Source organism: Symphalangus syndactylus, chromosome 20 (genome assembly GCF_028878055.3).
Source record: "Symphalangus syndactylus isolate Jambi chromosome 20, NHGRI_mSymSyn1-v2.1_pri, whole genome shotgun sequence".
NCBI lineage: Eukaryota > Metazoa > Chordata > Mammalia > Primates > Hylobatidae > Symphalangus > Symphalangus syndactylus.
The window spans coordinates 64,796,127-64,814,425 of record NC_072442.2 but is presented as its reverse complement, the minus strand read 5'-3'; the positions used below and the strand labels follow the sequence as shown (position 1 = coordinate 64,814,425).

Here is an 18,299-nt window from a genome sequence, read left to right as displayed (position 1 = left end):
AGGACAGCAGCACAAGGACCCAGCGTGCCTGCTTCCCGGCCCTGCGCTCGGCCGCTCCACAGAGAGGGCGACGCGCTGAAAACCTCCGGCCACACACCAGCAACCTCAGCAGCAGCTGCAGCCTCCTCCCCCGAGGACGGCTGGTGCAGGAGCAAGAAGAACAAACCCCGATAACAACAGCCTCCGCTCTCACCTCCCAGGTGCTTCCCAGGAGCCAGGCTGAGGGCACCACAAGTTCGCTTCAGCCTCACGACCACCTTTGAGGCAGCCACTGTTACTACCCCCCGTTTTCAGATGAGGTAACTGGGGCACAGAGAGGCGAGTGGACCTGCCCACAGTCGCACAGCTGGAAAGTGGCAGGGCCCAGCTTTTGGCCACTCACTATGCCAGCCTAAAAGCTAACGTCCGCATTGGCCATCAAACAAAGAAAGGGACTTACCAGCTAGACGCAGGCACACCCCAGGCCCACGGGTGCTCGTGAGCTCGAAGGCGGTTGCTACTCGAAGGGAGAGCTGGGCTCGTGTGGGAGAAGAGTGGTCTCCCTGCCTCCGTGGGGTCCCAGGCCCGGCCTGGCAGCAGCTGCCCTGCACTGGCAGGAGTGGGCTGTGGGTGCCCTTCGGCACTCAAGGAAAAAACGCTTCCAGCGATGCAAGCAGCTGCCTTTGCTGCGGCTCTGATTCCCAGAGGATCCCAAAGCTTTTCCCATCATTTTTGCCCTTTTTCAGAAACCACTTAGCCGCTGCCCCTCCTCCAGCCATGCCAGGGCTGCAGAGCACTTACCAGAGCCAGCCAGAGCTGCAACCTCAGCTCTCAGGGAAGGAGGGTGCTGCTCGGCCTCCCAAACCTGTGGCTCCTGAGCCCGGAGGTCTGGGAAACGGCTCCACAAATGCACATTCGCAGCCAGCGACATCAAAACTAGCGTCCTGTAACTGTTCCGTTTTCAAAATAAAGAAGGAATGGAGGGTCGTGCCGCTCGCCACGCAGTCCTGGCCTGGCATTAGGGACTTGTTTTGAGAGTCAGAGCAACCTTGAACTAGTCCCCAACTCTCCTAGGCCTCTCGTTCCTGGTCCCCAAAACTGGAGTAGGCGTTTGCGTCGAGAAAGTCTTCTGGGTCAGCCAGGTCCCAGCCTTTCTTCTCAACTGGGGGTTCCTCAGGGAACCACAAAACACAGATAACTATGAGTGTCTGTTTCCTTTTTTTTCTTGAGATGGAGTCTCACTCTGTCGCCCAGGCTGGAGTGCAATGGCGCGATCTCAGCTCACTGCAACCTCCGCCTCCCAGGTTTAAGCGATTCTCCTGCCTCAGCCTCCCAAACAGCTGCAATTGCAGGCACCTGCCATTGCGCCCAGCTAATTGCTGTATTTTTAGTAGAGTCGGGGTTTCGCCATGTTGGCCAGGCCGGTCTTGAACTCCTGACCTCGTCATCCACCTGCCTCGGCCTCCCAAAGCGCTGGGATTCCAGGTGTGAGCCACCGCGCCCGGCCACCAGTGCCTATTTTCTCACTTCCCTTCGTACCACCCTAAATGCACAGGAGAGAAGACCCACAAGAGAGAAACGCACAGGAGAGAGTCGCATACAGCAGATAACTAGAACGATAGGTTTCATTCTCTCCCAGACCCTGGCTGAGAAGAACAGCGAGGTCTAGGTATGCATCCAGGCTGCGGCCCAAATGCCCTGCAAAAACCATCACAGCAGCTGCCCGCGGGACGCCAACAAGCTATGGGGCCGGCCCAGCCTGGAATGAGCAGCCACTGCCCGAGGGGCCCTCGTAGCCCTGCCTGGGGTCGCTTGAAAGCTCTGACCCCTGAGTCAAGGCACTGAAGTGTGGCCACCCCATCAGTTCTGCACAACAGTTGACAAAGAGCTTTCCCAAACCTGCTCTCGCAGGCCGGGAAGCAACCCTGGGCAGTGGGAGGGCAGAGACTGTCACCCATTTTACAGGTGAGAAATGTGTGATGCTGGGCAATTAGACAACCGATAATTAGATAATTGCCCAGTCCGCAGTGTTGGTCTAGGCATATAAGCCAGGCCCGTCCCACCATGCCACACCCCACCATACCCCTCACTTAGTCACTTTTTTTTTTTTTTTTTTGAGATGGAGTCTCGCTCTGTCTCCCAGACTGGAGTGCAATGGCGCAATCTTGGCTCACTGCAACCTCTGCCTCCCAGGTTCAAGCAATTCTCCTGCCTCAGCCTCCCAAGTAGCTGGGATTACAGGCACATGCCATGACGCCTGGCTAATTTTTGTGTTTTTAGTAGAGGCCGGGTTTCACCATGTTGGTCAGGCCTGCTCTCAAACTCCTGACCTCAAGTGATCCATCTGCCTCGGCCTCCCAAAGTGCTGGGATTATAGGTGTGAGCCACCGCACCTGGCCACTTAGACACCTGTTTATGCTATGTGTGTCATGTTAGCTTCAATTAATATGAACGTTAGAATTCATTCTTGTTTATAAATTGTGGCAAAAGGCTGGGCGTGGTGGCTCCTGCCTGTAACCCCAGCACTTTGGGAGGCCGAGGCAGGCGGATCACCTGAGGTCAGGAGTTTGAGACCAGGCCTGACCAACATGGTGAAATCCCATCTCTACTAAAAATACCAAATTAGCCAGGCGTGGTTGTGGGCACCTGTAGTCCCAGCTATTTGGGAGGCTGAGGCAGGAGAATCGCTTGAACCCAGGAGGTGGAGGTTGCAGTGGGCTGAGATCATGCCATTGCACTCTAGCCTGGGCAACAAGAGCGAAACTCTGTCTCAAAATATATATTTACATATTATAATAAATTGTGGCAAAATATATATAACAAAATTTACCATATTAACCATTGTCAATGGTACAGTTCAGTGGCACTGAGTACATTCACATTGTTGTACAACCATCAGCATCATCCATCACAGAACTTTTTCATCCCAAACTGAAACCCTGCACCCATTAAACACTAACTCCCCTTCCCGACCCCAACCCCCTGACGACCACCATTCAACTTTCTGTCTTTATGAAATTTTTTTTTTTTTATTTTTGAGACAGAGTCTCATTCTGTTGCCCAGGCTGGAGTGCAATGGTATGATCTCGGCTCACTGCAGCCTCTGCCTCCAGGTTCAAGCAATTCTCCTGCTTCAGCCTCCCGAGTAGCTGGGATTACAGGCACGAGCCACCACACCCAGCTGATTTTTGTATTTTTAGTAGACACGCGGTTTCACCATCTTGGCCAGGTTGATCTTGAACTCCTGACCTCGTGATCTACTCACCTCAGCCTCCCAAAATGCTGGGATTACAGGCGTGAGCCACCGCACCCCACATCATATCAACCATTTTTAACTGTACTGTTCACTGGCATTGAACACATTCACATTATTGTACAACCATCAGCATCATCCATGCACAGAACTTTTTCATCACCCCAAACTGAAACCCTGCACCCATTAAACGCCAACTCCCCTTCCCGACCCCAAACCCCTAACGACCACCATTCAACTTCCTGTCTTTATGAATTTAACTATTCTGGGAGTCCTCTGGTCACGAATCAGACAGTATTTGTCTTTTTGTGACTGGCTTCTTTCACTTAGCATAATTTCCTCAAGGTTCATCCGTGTTGTAGCCTGTGACAGAATTTCCTTCCCTTTTTTTTTCTTTTTTTTTTGAGAGGGAGTCTGTCTCTGTCCCCCAGGCTGGAGTGCAGTGGCGCGATCTCAGCTCACTGCAAGCTTCACCTCCCGGGTTCACGTCATTCTCCTGCCTCAGCCTCCCGAGTAACTGGGACTACAGGCGCCCGCCAACACGCCCGGTTAATTTTTTGTATTTTTAGTAGAGACGGGGTTTCACCGTGTTAGCCAGGATGATCTCGATCTCCTGACCTCGTGATCCGCCCTCCTCGGCCTCCCAAAGTGCTGGGATTACAGGCGTGAGCCACTGTGCCCGGCCATGAATTTCTTTTTCTTTACAACTTCACAGATAGAAGATTCAGCATATGACTGTTTTCTTCCCATCTTTTCACTTAAAGGAAGCACCTTACGGTTTCTCTTTGGCATATCCGAACAGCCAGCATCACCACCAGCATCACTACTCTGGTGCTTTGGGGCCCTTATGAAGTAAAAAAAGACTGATCTGAACACAAGCACTGTGATACCAGGACGGGCGATCTGATGACCAAGTGACTGACTGGCGGGGAGCATCTATGGCCTGGACGCGGGGGACACAGGGATGGTTTGCACCCCAGATGGCACGGCAGAGACTCTCCATCACACCGCTCAGAACAACGCACAACGGAAAACTTGGGAACTGTTTGAAGAATTTTCCACTTAATATTGTCAGACCGTGGTTGACCGTGGATAACTGAACCCATGGAGAGAGACACCGTGGATAAGGGGGGACTACTGTGGACAGCTTTCCTGGGTGATGGGCAGGCGTTTGTCTGGTAGAACATCAGGGCAAGGCTTTTCTGAGGACGATCTACAAATGCTCCCCAGAGCACTTCAACCTCCCGAACCAAGCTCTGTGGCTGTGCCATTGCACAGTCTTCCTAAAGCAGAGAGGTGTGTGTTTTATTTAAGGTACAAGACTCTGGAAGAATGGGCTTTGTAGTTATTTATTTATTTATGAGACAGAGTCTTGCTCTGTCACCCAGGCTGGAGTGCAATGGTGCGATCTCGGCTCACTGCAGCCTCTGCCTCCCGGGTTCAAGTGATTTTCCTGCCTCAGCCTCCTGAGTACCTGGGAATACAGGCATGCACCACCACGCCCGGCCTGTATTTTTAGTAGAGACAGGGTTTCCCCATGTTGGCCAGGCTGGTCTTGAACTCCTGACCTCAGGTGATTCACCCGCCTTGGCTTCCCAAAGTGCTGGGATTACAGGCGGGAGCCACCACGCCCGGCCAAGAATGGGCTTTAGTATCTGACATTTGGCCAACATGATCAGGCATTTGCTCTCATCTCAGAGCTTCCAGATAATCACATAATTTGTAAAATGACATTTATAAAAAGACAATATGTTTCATACCTGTCGTGGATACTGAGAGAGAGAGAGAGAATACGACTGCTTCCCAAACTCATGGTTTCCGGGGTGCCTCTGGGCCAGGCCTGCTCGAGCCTGGGCTCCTTTGGGAGTCTGGGAGTAGACGCGGCGATGGCGGCCCCCTCGTGGAAGCCACCCCACAGCCATCCCTACCAATCACAGGAAGGCTTACGACGCTCTGGGATCCCTACAGGGATGCTGACTCAAATGGATGTTTCTGCTGAGCCAGGAACACACAGTGGGCCAGCAAAGCCCACGCCAAGCAAAAGGAGAGCCTAGGTCTATGGGATACAGAGTTCTCTTTGGATAAATTACCTGCCCCATCTGGCAGGAGTCTGCCTGGCTGCATCCCTTCCCATGAGGGCTTCTGGGACGTGCAGGGGCAAAAACACGGCTGCACAGACATGCTCCTAGCAAGGGGTCCTGCTGGTGCCTTGTCAGGTTCTGGAGTGGTGTGAGACGCACGGCATCGGTCCCCCTTGCTGCTCATGCCATCCGCCTCTCCTTCTCTGCAACCTGCCTTCCAGGCGGTTGTGCCGTGAAGACCTGGGCGGCCCGGGAGCAGCAAGCTCTCCTGAGGCTGAGTACACGCAGCAAGAAGGCTGGTACACAGCCCCGCATCGTCCTCTGAGCCAGCCTGCTGCATCGCACTTGGGTCAATCCGTGCCCCAGCTAAGCATCTGCGGCCAGGGAAGGATGAGACTAGTAAAGGGGCCTCTGGTCACATGTTTCAGTCCAGGAGAGAAGAACTTTTCCAGAAGTCCATATGACCCGAGTGTGGGCTTCAGGTCTCTAAAAACAATAATCAAAAGCTGGGCATGGGGCAGGTCTCTTTTCCCACTTGGGACCAAATCCACCAGACTTTCTGGTGTCTGAAGTACACATTGATCTGCTCTCTGTCTACAGGTGAACCACAGATGAGCCTGCTGACCACAAGTCTGGGCTACTGTGCTCTCAGGCTCTCTCTCTCCCACATGGACATTTGTAAATAGCTCCCAGGTGGGTCAATTTCGGAAGGCACTCATTTGGGATCTGGCTGACAGCTCCTGGCTGCATCATTAGAGTGTGTTCTGAAGGTAAGTTCTTGGCCGAGATGGGACCTCACAACAAGCACTGCTTAAAAGCTGTCCACTGAATGGTCCAGGGAAAGGATGACCCACAGATGGTGTCAGGAATGTTAATCAGGTAAAATTCACAGCAGTCGTTTGGCAAAAGAGTTTGCTGTCTAAGATTCCTTCTGGTTGAGGTGTCTCCGGAGCATGACCAGAGCTGCCCCGACAGCTGCATCCACATCCTGCCCAAAGGACACGGGCAACGGGAAAGCCCTCTGCACCTCCTGCTTCAGCACCTCATTCCTGGACAGCGCACTCCCACTGCCCATCACCCTCTCCACGCCCCACTCCTGGAGCTGCTGAATCGGAAGCATGGAGTGCAGGTTCTGAACAATGCCTCGGCACAGAGCCCGGGTCACGTGCCCCAGGGAGAGGTCAGAGGAGGAGATTCTGGTTACTGAGGCCAGTTGGTCTGGCAGGTGCCTCTCCCCCAGCACTGTTGGGGTGATGGTCAGGTGGGTATCTCTCTGCCGCACAGCTGCCTGGATCATGCGTGAATACACAGTGGATTCTTCAACCTCCAGGCCTGCCAGAGACAGAGAAAATCTGTGTGAGCTCATGTGTCCCCCTCAATGCAGGCTGAGATGGTACAGAATTCCCACAGGTGGGAACAGCGCTACTTGCTGCTTCTCCTCCCGCTGCAGCTGGTGGTTCTGGGCTCAGGGACTCCTAAAGCCAGGCTAGCTATACTCTGCCCTGGATCCCTGCCTGCTGTCTCAGTGCAGACCCCAGCCAGACAGCAGGGTGAGGTCTCATAAGTGCTGCTGTAAGCCCTAACCCTAACACAGGCTTCTTAACCAAGGGGACCAAGTGCATATACTGATAAATAACTATCATTGGCTGGGCGTGGTGGCTCACGCCTTTAATCCCAGCACTTTGGGAGGCCAAGGCATGCAGATCACCTGAGGTCAGGAGTTCAAGACCAGCCTGACCAACATGGTGAAACCCTGTCTCTACTAAAAGTACAAAAATTAGCCAGGCGTGGTGGCAGGCACCTGTAATCCCAGCTACTCAGGAGGCTGAGGCAGGAGAATAACTTGAACTTGGGAGGCAGAGGTTGCAGTGAGTGGAGCTTGCACCACTGCACTCCAGCCTGGGCAACAAGAGCAAGACTCCATCTGAAACAAACAAACAGAACTATCATCATGGATGTCATTAGGGTCGTTAGCAGCATCAGAAATCACAGGATCCAGGACGGATCACTGTCTGGGCCACCCTTGTTATGTGCACAGGGCACCTGAAATCCAAGGAAGAAGGATGAGTTGACCATCCTACAACTTGCTTTTCGGTGTCAAGCCAGAATCCCGGTCGGACTTTTCTCCCTGACACCACGTTAGCTCTGCGTTTTGTTTTTGTTTTTGTTTTCCTGAGACTCACTGTGTCTCCCAGGCTGGAGTGCAGTGGCACATATCCTATCGGCTCACTATAACCTCTGCTTCCCGGGTTCCAGCGATTCTCCTGCCTCAGCCTCCCAGGTAGCTGGGATTACAGGCCCACACCGCCACACCTGGCTAACTGTGGTATTTTTAGTAGAGACAAGGTTTTACTACATTGGACAGGCTGGTCTCAAGCTCTTGACCTCAAGTGATCTACCTGCCTCAGCCTTCCAAAGTACTGGGGTTACAGGCGTGAGCCACCACGCCCAGCCATCTCTGCATTCTTAAAACAAACAAACAAACAAACAAACAAAGGCCAAGCACAGTGGCTCACGCCTGTAATCCCAGCACTTTGGGAGGTCAAGACAGGCGGATCACTTGAAGTCAGGAGTTCCAGACCAGCCTGGACAACATGGTAAAACCCCGCCTCTACTAAAAATACAAAAATTAGCCAGGTATGGCAGTGTATGCCTGTAGTCCCAGCTACTTGGGATGCTGAGGCATAAGAATCACTTGAACCCAGATGGCAGAGCTTGCAGTGAGCTGAGATGGTGCCACTGCACTGCAGTCTGGGTGACAGTGCGAGACCTGGTCTTAAAAAAAAAAGTCTTCGGTTTCAATACACTTTGACCTTAGAATCACTTTTGATCTCTAAGCTCGCATTACCTGAGGGAAAGCAAACATCACCTGGATAAGAAGAAAGTTATCAGCATCGTGGTTTCCTGAGAGCATCTGGGCCCCATCTCCAGACTTTCTGATTTAACTGGTGTAGTTTGCAGGCTGAGGGCTGGAATTTGTAAACAGTTGAGCGTGATTCTTATACACAGCCATGCTGGGGAGCCCCCGACCTAGACCTAGGGCTTCTCCAGCCTGAACATACAGATGAGTCACTCAGGGATCTTTTTTTTTTTTTTTGAGATGGAGTCTTGCTCTGTCACCCAGGCTGGAGTGCAGTGGCGCGATCTCAACTCACTGCAACCTCTGCCTCCCAGGTTCAAGCAATTCTTCTGCCTCAGCCTCCCGAGTAGCTGGGACTACAGGTGCACACCACCACACCAGGCTAATTTTTGTATTTTTAGTAGAGACAGTGTTTCACCATATTGGCCAGGCTGGTCTTGAACTCCTGACTTCGTGATCCACCCACCTCAGCCTCCCAAAGTGCTGGGATTACAAGTGTGAGCCACCACGCCCGGCCAAGGATCTTTTTAACACATAGCTTGGACTCAGATTGCCTAGGGCTGACCCTAATGTTCTGCATTTGTTAAAAGCTCCCAGAGGAAATTGTACTCCAGGCCTGTGGACCAGGCTTTCTGAGGAGAAAGTTCTAGAGCAGTGCTTATTAACACTCCAGGCCTCAGAATCACCTGAGGAACTTTTATAAAACATCATGCTCAAGGCCCACACCCCAGGTCCAATGAATCAGCATTTCTGGGCGTGGCACCAGGAGGCAACGCTGTTTCTAAACTCCATAGTACTTCCAGGGTGTGGTCGGTGCCGAGACCCACCAATCTAGAGAGTCACTGAGGAGTCACACCGTGGGAACATTTAACCTCTGCAAATGCATAGGCGCAGTGGCATTATTTCAGCTCACTGCAACCTCTGCATCCCAGGTTCAAGTGACTCTCCTGCCTCAGCCTCCCGAGTAGCTGGAATTACAGGCGTGTGCCACCACACCTGGCTAACTTTTGTATTTTTAGTAGAGACAGGGTTTCACTATGTTGGCCAGGCTGGTCTCAAACTCCTGACCTCAGGTGATCCGCCCACCTCAGCCTCCCAAAGTGCTGGGATTACAGGCATGAGCCACCGCGCCTGGCTATTTTATTTTTTAAATCATGTGCTTATCTTTCTTTAGTAAAAGTTCAGGAAAAAAAGGTTTTTTTTTTTTTACAGACAAGGTCTTGCTATGTTGCCCAGGCTGGACTTGAACAACTCTGAGCTCAAGCAATCCTCCCGCCTCGGCCTCCTGCGTAGCTGGGATTACAGCCACGTGCCACCATGCACAGCGCCAAAAAAGGTTGTAAGGGAAGGTTAAAACATATTCTTCATCCTCTCTGGGAAATACTTGGGCCATGACCCAAACTCTGGGGTTCCTGAGGGAAGGTGCATCCCAGCTGGAGGCCTGGAAGAGAGGCCTGGCCTCTAGCAGAGTGTCTGTGTCCTCAGCTCCCCCAATCTATTTAGTGAGGGCTAACGGAGGCGAAAGCTGCTATGAGCTGTTGAGTTAATTTTAACCCAAGGACTTAAGACCACAAGACACTGGAGATGGGAAAACACAGAAGGGAAGGGACTTGCCAAGGCCAAATAATGACTCAGGGACACAGCTGGGAACCAAAACCACTCTCCTGGGTTCCACCCTGCACCGTGCTTCTTTAAGAAATGCCTACATCAGGCCGAGCGCAGTGGCTCATGCCTGTAACCCCAGCACTTTGGGAGGCCGAGGCGGGTGGATCACAAGGTCAGGAGACCGAGACCATCCTGGCTAACACGGTGAAACCCCATCTCTACTAAAAATACAAAAAAATTAGCTGGGTGTGGTGGCGGGTGCCTGTAGTACCAGCTACTTGGGAGGCTGAGGCAGGAGAATGGCGTGAACCTGGGAGGTGGAGATTGCAGTGAGCCGAGATCGCACTACTGCACTCCAGCCTGGGCAACAGAGCAAGACTCCGTCTCAAAAAAAAAAAAAAAAAAAGTAATGCCTATATTAGGCCGGGCGCAGTGGCTTATACCTATAATCTCAGCACTTTGGAAGGCCGAGGCAGGTGGATCACCTGAGGTCAGGAGTTCAAGACCAGCCTGGCCAACATGGCAAAACCCCATCTCTACTAAAAATACAAAAATTTGCCAGGCGTGGGCGCATGACTATAATCCCAGCTACTCGGAAGGCTGAGGCAGGAGAATCCCTTGAATCTGGGAGGCGGAGGTTGCAGTGAGCCAAGATCATGCCACTGCACTCCAGCCTGGGTGACAGAGCGAGACTGCATCTCAAAAAAAAAAAAAGGAAGAAGAAGAAGAAAAGCTTGCATCGCACTTCCTATGGGCCAGGCTTCTCAGGATATAAGTGCATTGTAAGTGAAATATGCACCATTGTAAGTCGAGGAGCATCTGTCCATGGAGCACAGAGAAAACTTCATCAATTCTACCCCAGGAATAGAGAAGGGAGCAGGAGGGGAAAAGAGGGAGCAGGGAGGGCGGGGGAAAGCTGGGGAGACTGTTAGGAAGGTTCACAGTCAAGGTTGGGGGAAGGGTGCCCGACCCAAAGAAGAGAGTAGGTGATGGCAGCTCGGAGGACAAGAAGAAAAGAGGCTGCAAGCTCACATCCCAAAGGATGGGAGAAATATGCCAGGACCTGGCAGGGTCTGAGACCTCAATGTGGACGCTGAAACTGCACGTGAAGCTCCGAGACCCTGCCGGGTAGAAAGGACAGGCAGAGAACACAGCGCTGTGTGGGCCACACCTTACCTAGATCTGCCATCCACTGAACCAGCATGTGGACGAACGTGGCCAGCACATTGCCACCATTGAGTGACGCGGCCACCCCCAGGTAGGTCCTGTCGAAGTATGGGAAGTAGGCGACTGGGGCCGTAGGGTCTGGAGTCTGTGCAGGCTGGAATCCTGAAGGCATGGAGGCTGCCAGCTGAACCGAGGTGCTGATGTTGAGAACTGGGGTCCGGAGAGAACAGAGCTTAGGCCTGTTGGGCTAACTCAGAGGTCACAAGTCACAGTTTGGCAGTGAGGGGGGTGGCCTGTCGGGCTAACTCAGAGGTCACAAGTCACAATTTGGCAGTGAGAGAGGGTGGGGTTTTAAAAATACGTCCAGGATAGTTAGAAGGGCAAGGTGTTGAAGAGATGTTGATCGAAGGATTTTTTTTTTTTTTTTTTGAGACAGTCTCGCTCTGTCACCCAGGCTGGAGTGCAATGGTGCCATCTTGGCTCACTACAACCTCCACCTCCCAGGTTCAAGCAATTCTCTGCCTCAGCCTCTCGAGTAGCTGGGATTACAGGAACCCACGACCACGCCCGGCTAATTTTTTTATTTTTAGTAGAGATGGGGTTTTACCATCTTGGCCAGGATGGTCTCAAACTCCTGACTTCATGATCCACCCGCCTCGGCCTCCCAAAGTGCTGCGATTACAGGTGTGAGCCACCGTGCCCGGCTGATACTCCTCCTTTCAAGAGGTAGAACCTGATTCCCCCCCTCGTTGAGAGTGGGCTGGACTTAGTGACTCACTTCTAGTGAACAAAATAAAGCACAAGAGACAGTGTGTGCCTTCAGAGACTAAGTCATAAAACGCACTGCGGCTCCTGTCTCAGTCACGCTGTCTTGTGGGTCACTTGCTCTCGGGGAAGGCAGGTGCCACGTCGTGAGCAGCCCTGTGGAGAACCTCACGTGCCAGGGAACTGAGGCCTTCTGCCGACAGCATCACACATGGGCTCGGCAGCAGATCCTCCAGGCTCAATCAAGCCTCTGGAAGACTGCAGCTCCAGCGTGAATCCAACCTCACAAGAGACCTTGAGCCAGGCCATCCTGCCCCACTCAAACTCCTGACCCTCAGAAACTGTCCAAAATAATAAATGTCTGTTGTTTTAGGCTACTACGTATTAGGATAATTTGTTACACAGCAAAAGAAAACTATGACAGGGTAAGACCTCAGACCAAGGGCTGTATTCTCTGAGGAGGTTTCATTCATTGGCAGTAAATACCACTCTTGCTCATTTCCAAAGTATTCTCTTTTTTTTGTTTTTGAGACAGTGTTTTGCTCTGTCGCCCAGTCTGGAGTGCAATGGCACGATCTTGGCTCACTGCAACCTCTGCCTCCCAGGTTCAAGTGACTCTCCTGCCTCAGCCTCCCGAGTAGCTGGGATTACAGGCATGCACCACCACACCCAGTTAATTTTTTGTATTTTTATTAGAGGTGGGGTTTCACCATCTTGGCCAGGCTGGTCTTGAACTCCTGACCTCATGATCCACCCACCTCAGTCTCCCAAAGTACGGGGATTACAGGTGTGAGCCACCGCACCCAGCCAAATAAACTTTTTAAAATTTAAATGCATTTAAGTCTTTCTTCTATCCAACATTCAATCCTTTTTTAGCTATGTGTATATACCACATTTTAAAAATTCATTCATGGCTGGGCACGGTGGCTCACACCTGTAATCCCAGCACTTTAGGAGGCCAAGGCAGGCGGATCACAAGGTCAAGAGATCGAGACCATCCTGGCCAACATGGTGAAACCCCCTCTCTACTAAAAATACAAAAATTAGCTGGGTGTGGTGGTGCGCGCCTGTAGTCCCAGCTACTTGGGAGACTGAGGCAGGAGAATCACTTGAACTCAGGAGGCGGAGGTTGCAGTGAGCTGAGATTGTGCCACTGCACTTCAGCCTGGGTGACAGAACAAGACTCCATCTCAAAAAAAAAAAAAAAATTCATTCATTAGTTGATAGACATTTAGATGGTTTCTACTTTTTGGTTATTATAAATAATGCTGCTGTGAACATCTGTGTACAAGTTTTTGTGTGGATATCATTTGTTTTCAGTTCTCCTGGGTGTACTTCTAGGAGCAGAATTGCTGGGTCCTGTGGTAACTCCATGTTTAACATTTGAGGAACTACCAGCTGTTTTCCAAAGAGGCTGTACCTTTTTACAATCCCACTAGCATGCTCTCACATTTTTTTTTCAAGTTTAATCATTTTGTATTTAAGCACTGATTTTACAAAACATAGTATATAAAGGCAAACTAAATTTATACAACTTAAATTGTTATTTTTCTTTTTTTTTTTCTGCCTCTAGAGATGATGCCTTAAGAACTCAATTTGTTCACGTAAATTGCCTTCAGCCTACATTGCAGCTAAGATGTGTATAAGATTTTAAATGTCTTTTGGAAGAAACCACACAGAAGAAGCTGCTTTTTCAATAAACACGGCCAGCTTCCCATCTCTTTTGGTCAGTCCACCACAGTCATGTGGGGTGGGAGTTATCTGGACCTTGTTGTATACACTGAACCATTCTGGGTGATGATTCATCTTCTCTGCTTGTAGGGCAACTTGGGACATAAAGCCAAACGCCTGATTAAAAATTTGGAAGGAGAGGCCGGGCACGATGGCTCATGCCTGTAATCCCAGCACTTTGGGAGGCCAAGGCGGGCAGATCACGAGGTGAAGAGATTGAGACCATCCTGGCCAACATGGTGAAACCCTGTCCCTACTAAAAATACAAAAATTAACCAGCCGTGGTGGTGCGCGCCTGTAGTTCCATCTACTCGGGAGGATAAGGCAGGAGAATCGCTTGAACCCGGGAGGCAGAGTTGCAGTGAGCCGAGATCGCACCACTGCACTCTAGCCTGGGCAACAGAGTGAGACTCCATCTCAAAAAAAAAAAAAAAAAATTTGGAAGGAGAAGCTTTGTAGATGGCATCTCTCTCTCTCACTTCATTCCGACCATCCTGCTGCTTTTAAGATTGAGTATAGCTTGGTTCCTCTCTTCTGCTGTCAACCTGTGAGCACCTGACAACACGGCCACCAGCCCTGGGCTCTGACCTCGCAGTGCCGCCAAGCGCCATATCGTCCCACGTTCTCATGTTTTTAAATGGTTGAAAAGAATTTAAAAAAAGAATTTTTCATGACACATGAAAATTATATGGCATTCCCATTTCAGTGTCTATGAACAATGTTTTATTGGAACACAGCTACACCCGTTCATTTACATATCGTCTATGGCTGTTTTTGAACTCCTACAGCAGAGCTGAGCAGTTACAACAGATACTGCATGATCCACAAAGCCGAAAATATTTACAGAAAATATTTTCTGCCCTTTAGAGTAAAAGAGCCAATCCCTGCCCTAGACATGGCTGCTTCTACCTCACCATGATTCCCTTACTATGAATACAGAAAAAATTCTGCATTTTTTTTTTTTTTTTTTTGAGACAGAGTCTCGCTCTGTCGCCCAGGCTGGAGTGCAGTGGCGCGATCTCGGCTCACTGCAAGCTCCGCCTCCCAGGTTCACGCCATTCTCCTGCCTCAGCCTCCGGAGTAGCTGGGACTACAAGCGCCCATCACTACGCCCAGCTAATTTTTTCTATTTTTTTAATAGAGACAGGGTTTCACCGTGTTAGCCAGGATGGTCTCGATCTCCTGACCTCATGATCCACCTGCCTCGGCCTCCCAAAGTGCTGGGATTAAAGGTGTGAGCCACCGCGCCCAGCCGTTTTGTTTTGTTTTGAGATGGAGTCTCGCTCTATCGCCAGGCTGGAGTGCAGTGATGTGATCTCCGCTCACTGAAACCTCCGTCTCCCGGGTTCAAGCAATTCTCTGCCTCAGCCTCCTGAGTAGCTGGGATTACAGGCACCTGCCACCACACCTGGTTAATTTTTGTATTTTTAGTAGAGACAGGGTTTCACCATCTTGGCCAGGCTAGTCTTGAACTCCTGACCTCGTGATCCACCCGCCTCCGCCTCCCAAAGTGCTGGGATTACAGGCGTGAGCCACCGCACCCAGCCTATTCTGCACTTCTAATCAGATCTGACATCACTTCCATTACAAACACACAGTAACCAAAACCCTCATCAGCTCATCTGTTTTCTTGGGCCTGGAGTCACATAGAAACCAGACAGCTAGAAAGAGCCGTTCCCCTCACCTGGCCCCAGAGGGGGTCGGCACAGATGATCGGTGCTCAGGGACAGAACTTGCCCTGCTGGCCTGTAAGCTCCCTCAATAGAGGATTTTACCTGCAAGGATGAGGGTGCTTTTCATCTTTACAGAATAATGATCTCCAGCAGGATGCCAAGACTGCTAAGCTCTGTGTGCCCTGCAGACTCGCACAGAGCTGGTGCTTATGAGGCAGGCGACAGTGTAAGTCTGAGGACAGAACAAAACAAAAACTTACCTGCATCTGTCCTCTGGGCCATGCAGGAATAGACAGAGGCCTGTAAATCACCCAAGGCCACTCCCACATGCGTCCCCTGTGGGATTTCAAACCACATGTGGGAAGTTCTGCCTGCCACACTGCCAGGCTCGGCGATGTCTGGGAGCAGGTGGACAGGAAAACCCGAGCTCCTCAGTCTGTAAAACAAAAGTGGGCACCCACATGGACCCACACTCAGGTTTCTGGAGTTTAAGGGATCTTTCCTTCCTCCCTCCCTCCCTCCCTTTCTCTCCATTCCTCCCTCCCTTCCTTCCCTTCCTTCCCTCCCTCCCTTCCTTCCCTTCCTTCCCTCCCTCCCTCCATTCCTTTCCTCCCTCCCTTCCTTCTCTTCCCTCCTTCCCTCTTTCCCTCCCTTCCTTTCCTCCCTCTCTCCATTCCTTCCCTCCCTCCCTTCCTTCCCTTCTTCCCTCCCTTCCTCCCTTCCTTCCCTTCCTTCCCTCCCTTCCTTCCTCCCTTCACCCCCTCCGTCCTTCTCTTCCCCTTCCTTCCTTCCTTCCTTCTTTCCTTCTTTCTTTCTTTTTTACTTATTTATTTTTTTGAGATGGAGTCTTCCTCTGTTGCCCAGGCTGGAGTGCAGTGGCACCATCTCGGCTCACTGCAACCTCCACCTCCCAGGTTCAAGCGATTCTCCTGCCTCAGCCTCCCTAGTAGCTGGGATTACAGGTACACATCACCATGCCCGGCTAATTTTTGTATTTTTAGTAGAGACGGGGTTTTGCCATGTTGGCCGGGCTGGTCTCTAACTCCTGACCTCACATCATTCACCCGCTTCAGCCTCCCAAAGTGCTGGGATTACAGGCGTGAGCCACTGCACCCAGCTCCTTCTTTCTTTTTTTTGAGACAGGGTCTCACTCTGTTACCCAGGCTAGAGTGGAGTGGTGTGATCACTGCTCACTGTAACCTCAACCTCCCAGGCTCAAGCAATTCTCCCATCTCAGCCTCCCAAGCAGCTGGGATTACAGGCCTGCACCACCACACCCAGCTGCTTTCATTTTCGTTGTTGTTTGTTTGTTTCCAGGAAACTCTGCACGGGAAAGTGCTATAGGACACACGTGGCCGAAGGGGGGGATAGGATTCAGCGCCATCACAGGCAGCTTCTCTGGCTTTTTTAAAATCAGGAGTTCAGGCTTTGTCAATAGAGTACACTGGCTTTCATAAGCTTAGGATTCACCTTCCAGGAAAGAAAACAAACAACATAGGCAGCTGTGATCAAGTCCAGCCTCCCGTGTTTGAAGGGAGCTCAAAAACTCTGCAAAGGGGGGCAGCCAGAGGTTCGGCGCCGTTATGGTTGGTGAGCACAGTCGAAACCAAAGTCAAATGCAGCAGGCTCCTGAATATCCAACGTGTTAGTCACTCAGGGTTAGTGAATGGGGGCTGTCAGTTTCACACAACATGCTGGAAAGTCCTTTACCTGAACTACCAGGTGCTTTTTGTTTTATTTCAGAGCTCAGAATTTGGGCCCTGAAGGAAGTGAACTTACAGGGCACTGGACTTCTGTACCTGAAAAGGCAAATGATTGTTCAAAAAGAACTTAAAAGGCATCCTTCAAGCCTACTATCTCTAGTTCTTTTTTCTTTTTTCTTTTTTGAGACAGAGTCTCTCTCTGTCCCCCAGGCTGGAGTGCCGTGGTGCAATCTCGGCTCAACGCAACCTCTGCCTCCCAGGTTCAAGTGATTCTCCTGCCTCAGCCTCTGGAGTAGCTGGGATTACAGGCACCCACTACCACGCCCAGCTAATTTTTGTATTTTTAGTAGAGATGGGGTTTCTCCATGTTGCCCAGGCTGGTCTCGAACTCCTGACCTCAGGTAATCCACCCGCCTCCCAAATCTCAGCCTCCCAAAGTGCTGGGATTACAGGCGTGAGCCACCGTGCCTGGCCCTCTAAGTGTAAGTATTCAAGAGTGAAAGCTGTACTCTGAAACCTACAGACTGGGCCCATGGTCACAGAGAAGGGAGAGCCCACCTGGGGTCTGGGCAGCTATGAAGGAGCAGGACAGCATGGCTGAGGCCCCTACCCCAGGGCTCAGGGCCGCGCTTACACTGGGCCTACCCATGCCCCGTGACTGGGACAGGCCGGGGGCACTGGACCCCGATCCTGGCCTCTGGGAACCCTCCACCACTCCCAGATGGGAAAGCTCCCACTGAAGCACTAGCTCTGGGGTTGCCCTTTGGATTGGAGCAGGAGGAACAGCCTGCAAGGATGTGATACTCACATCTCCACGTTCCAGCTTTGGCTCTGCGTGTTGAAATAGCCCCAGCTGGCAGCATTCTGGTCGGACATCAGGGGTCTTGGCAAGCCACACAGCATGGCAACCACATAGTCGTGGATGGTACCAGCTGCGTCATAGGACTTCAGGAACTCTGGGCTGTTTTTCATACCAAAAACAACTCAACATGGTATAACATGAACTCGGAAGCATGTGCCGCACTTAGCTGCAGGCAGTGGGGACCAGCTGTGCCATGGCCAGGTGGCAGCCACAACCGCACATGCTATGGCTCAAGTCCAGCTGGGTCCCTGGGATTAGGACCTCCCAGCTGCCCCAAGTAAAGCCAGCCTAAGTCAGCCCCAGGGGAAAGGCCTGAGAGGAGGAAGCGTCAAGCCTGGGAAAGCAGACGTAGGCCTCCTCAGCAGCCTCGCAGGCCTGAGCACACTGCAAACTCTCCCCGTGACCCTTAGCAAGTGACTTGCCCTCTCTGTCCCCTCCTTTCCCCCATCGGGGTGGGAACTGGATAACCAATAGAGAGCCTTCTGCAAAAGGACGCGGTTCTGGACCCAATCTAGGTCCAGGCCATGCTCCATCTTGTCCTGCCAGGACACACTCACTGCGGCACAGCCCAGCAGGCGGGGTGATGCTGACGCGGCCCTGGCCCATTCTCATTCTCCCGG

At 51.6% G+C, this 18,299-nt stretch overlaps 1 protein-coding gene across 6 annotated transcripts in view; it reads right to left on the bottom strand.

Annotated features, from left to right (window-relative positions):
- LOC129469504 (sedoheptulokinase) overlaps positions 1-18,299 on the bottom strand; it is a 51,247-nt gene that overhangs the window by 11,973 nt on the left and 20,975 nt on the right. For 3 of the 6 annotated variants that reach the window (XR_010118315.1, XR_008653052.2, XR_008653054.2), the window contains 4 exons: positions 17,626-17,778; positions 15,375-15,550; positions 10,955-11,155; positions 4,993-6,645 (listed from right to left, as the gene is read on the bottom strand). Coding sequence is in view for 1 of the 6 variants with exons in the window: in XM_055256180.2 (XP_055112155.1) it covers positions 6,233-6,645; positions 10,955-11,155; positions 15,375-15,550; positions 17,626-17,778 (943 nt within the window). In the remaining 5 variants the exon portion in view is untranslated. Of the gene's footprint in view, positions 1-780; positions 1,523-4,565; positions 6,646-10,954; positions 11,156-15,374; positions 15,551-17,625; positions 17,779-18,299 lie in introns of those variants that run through there. The other 3 variants (XR_010118314.1, XR_008653053.2, XM_055256180.2) reach the window with 3 other exon arrangements.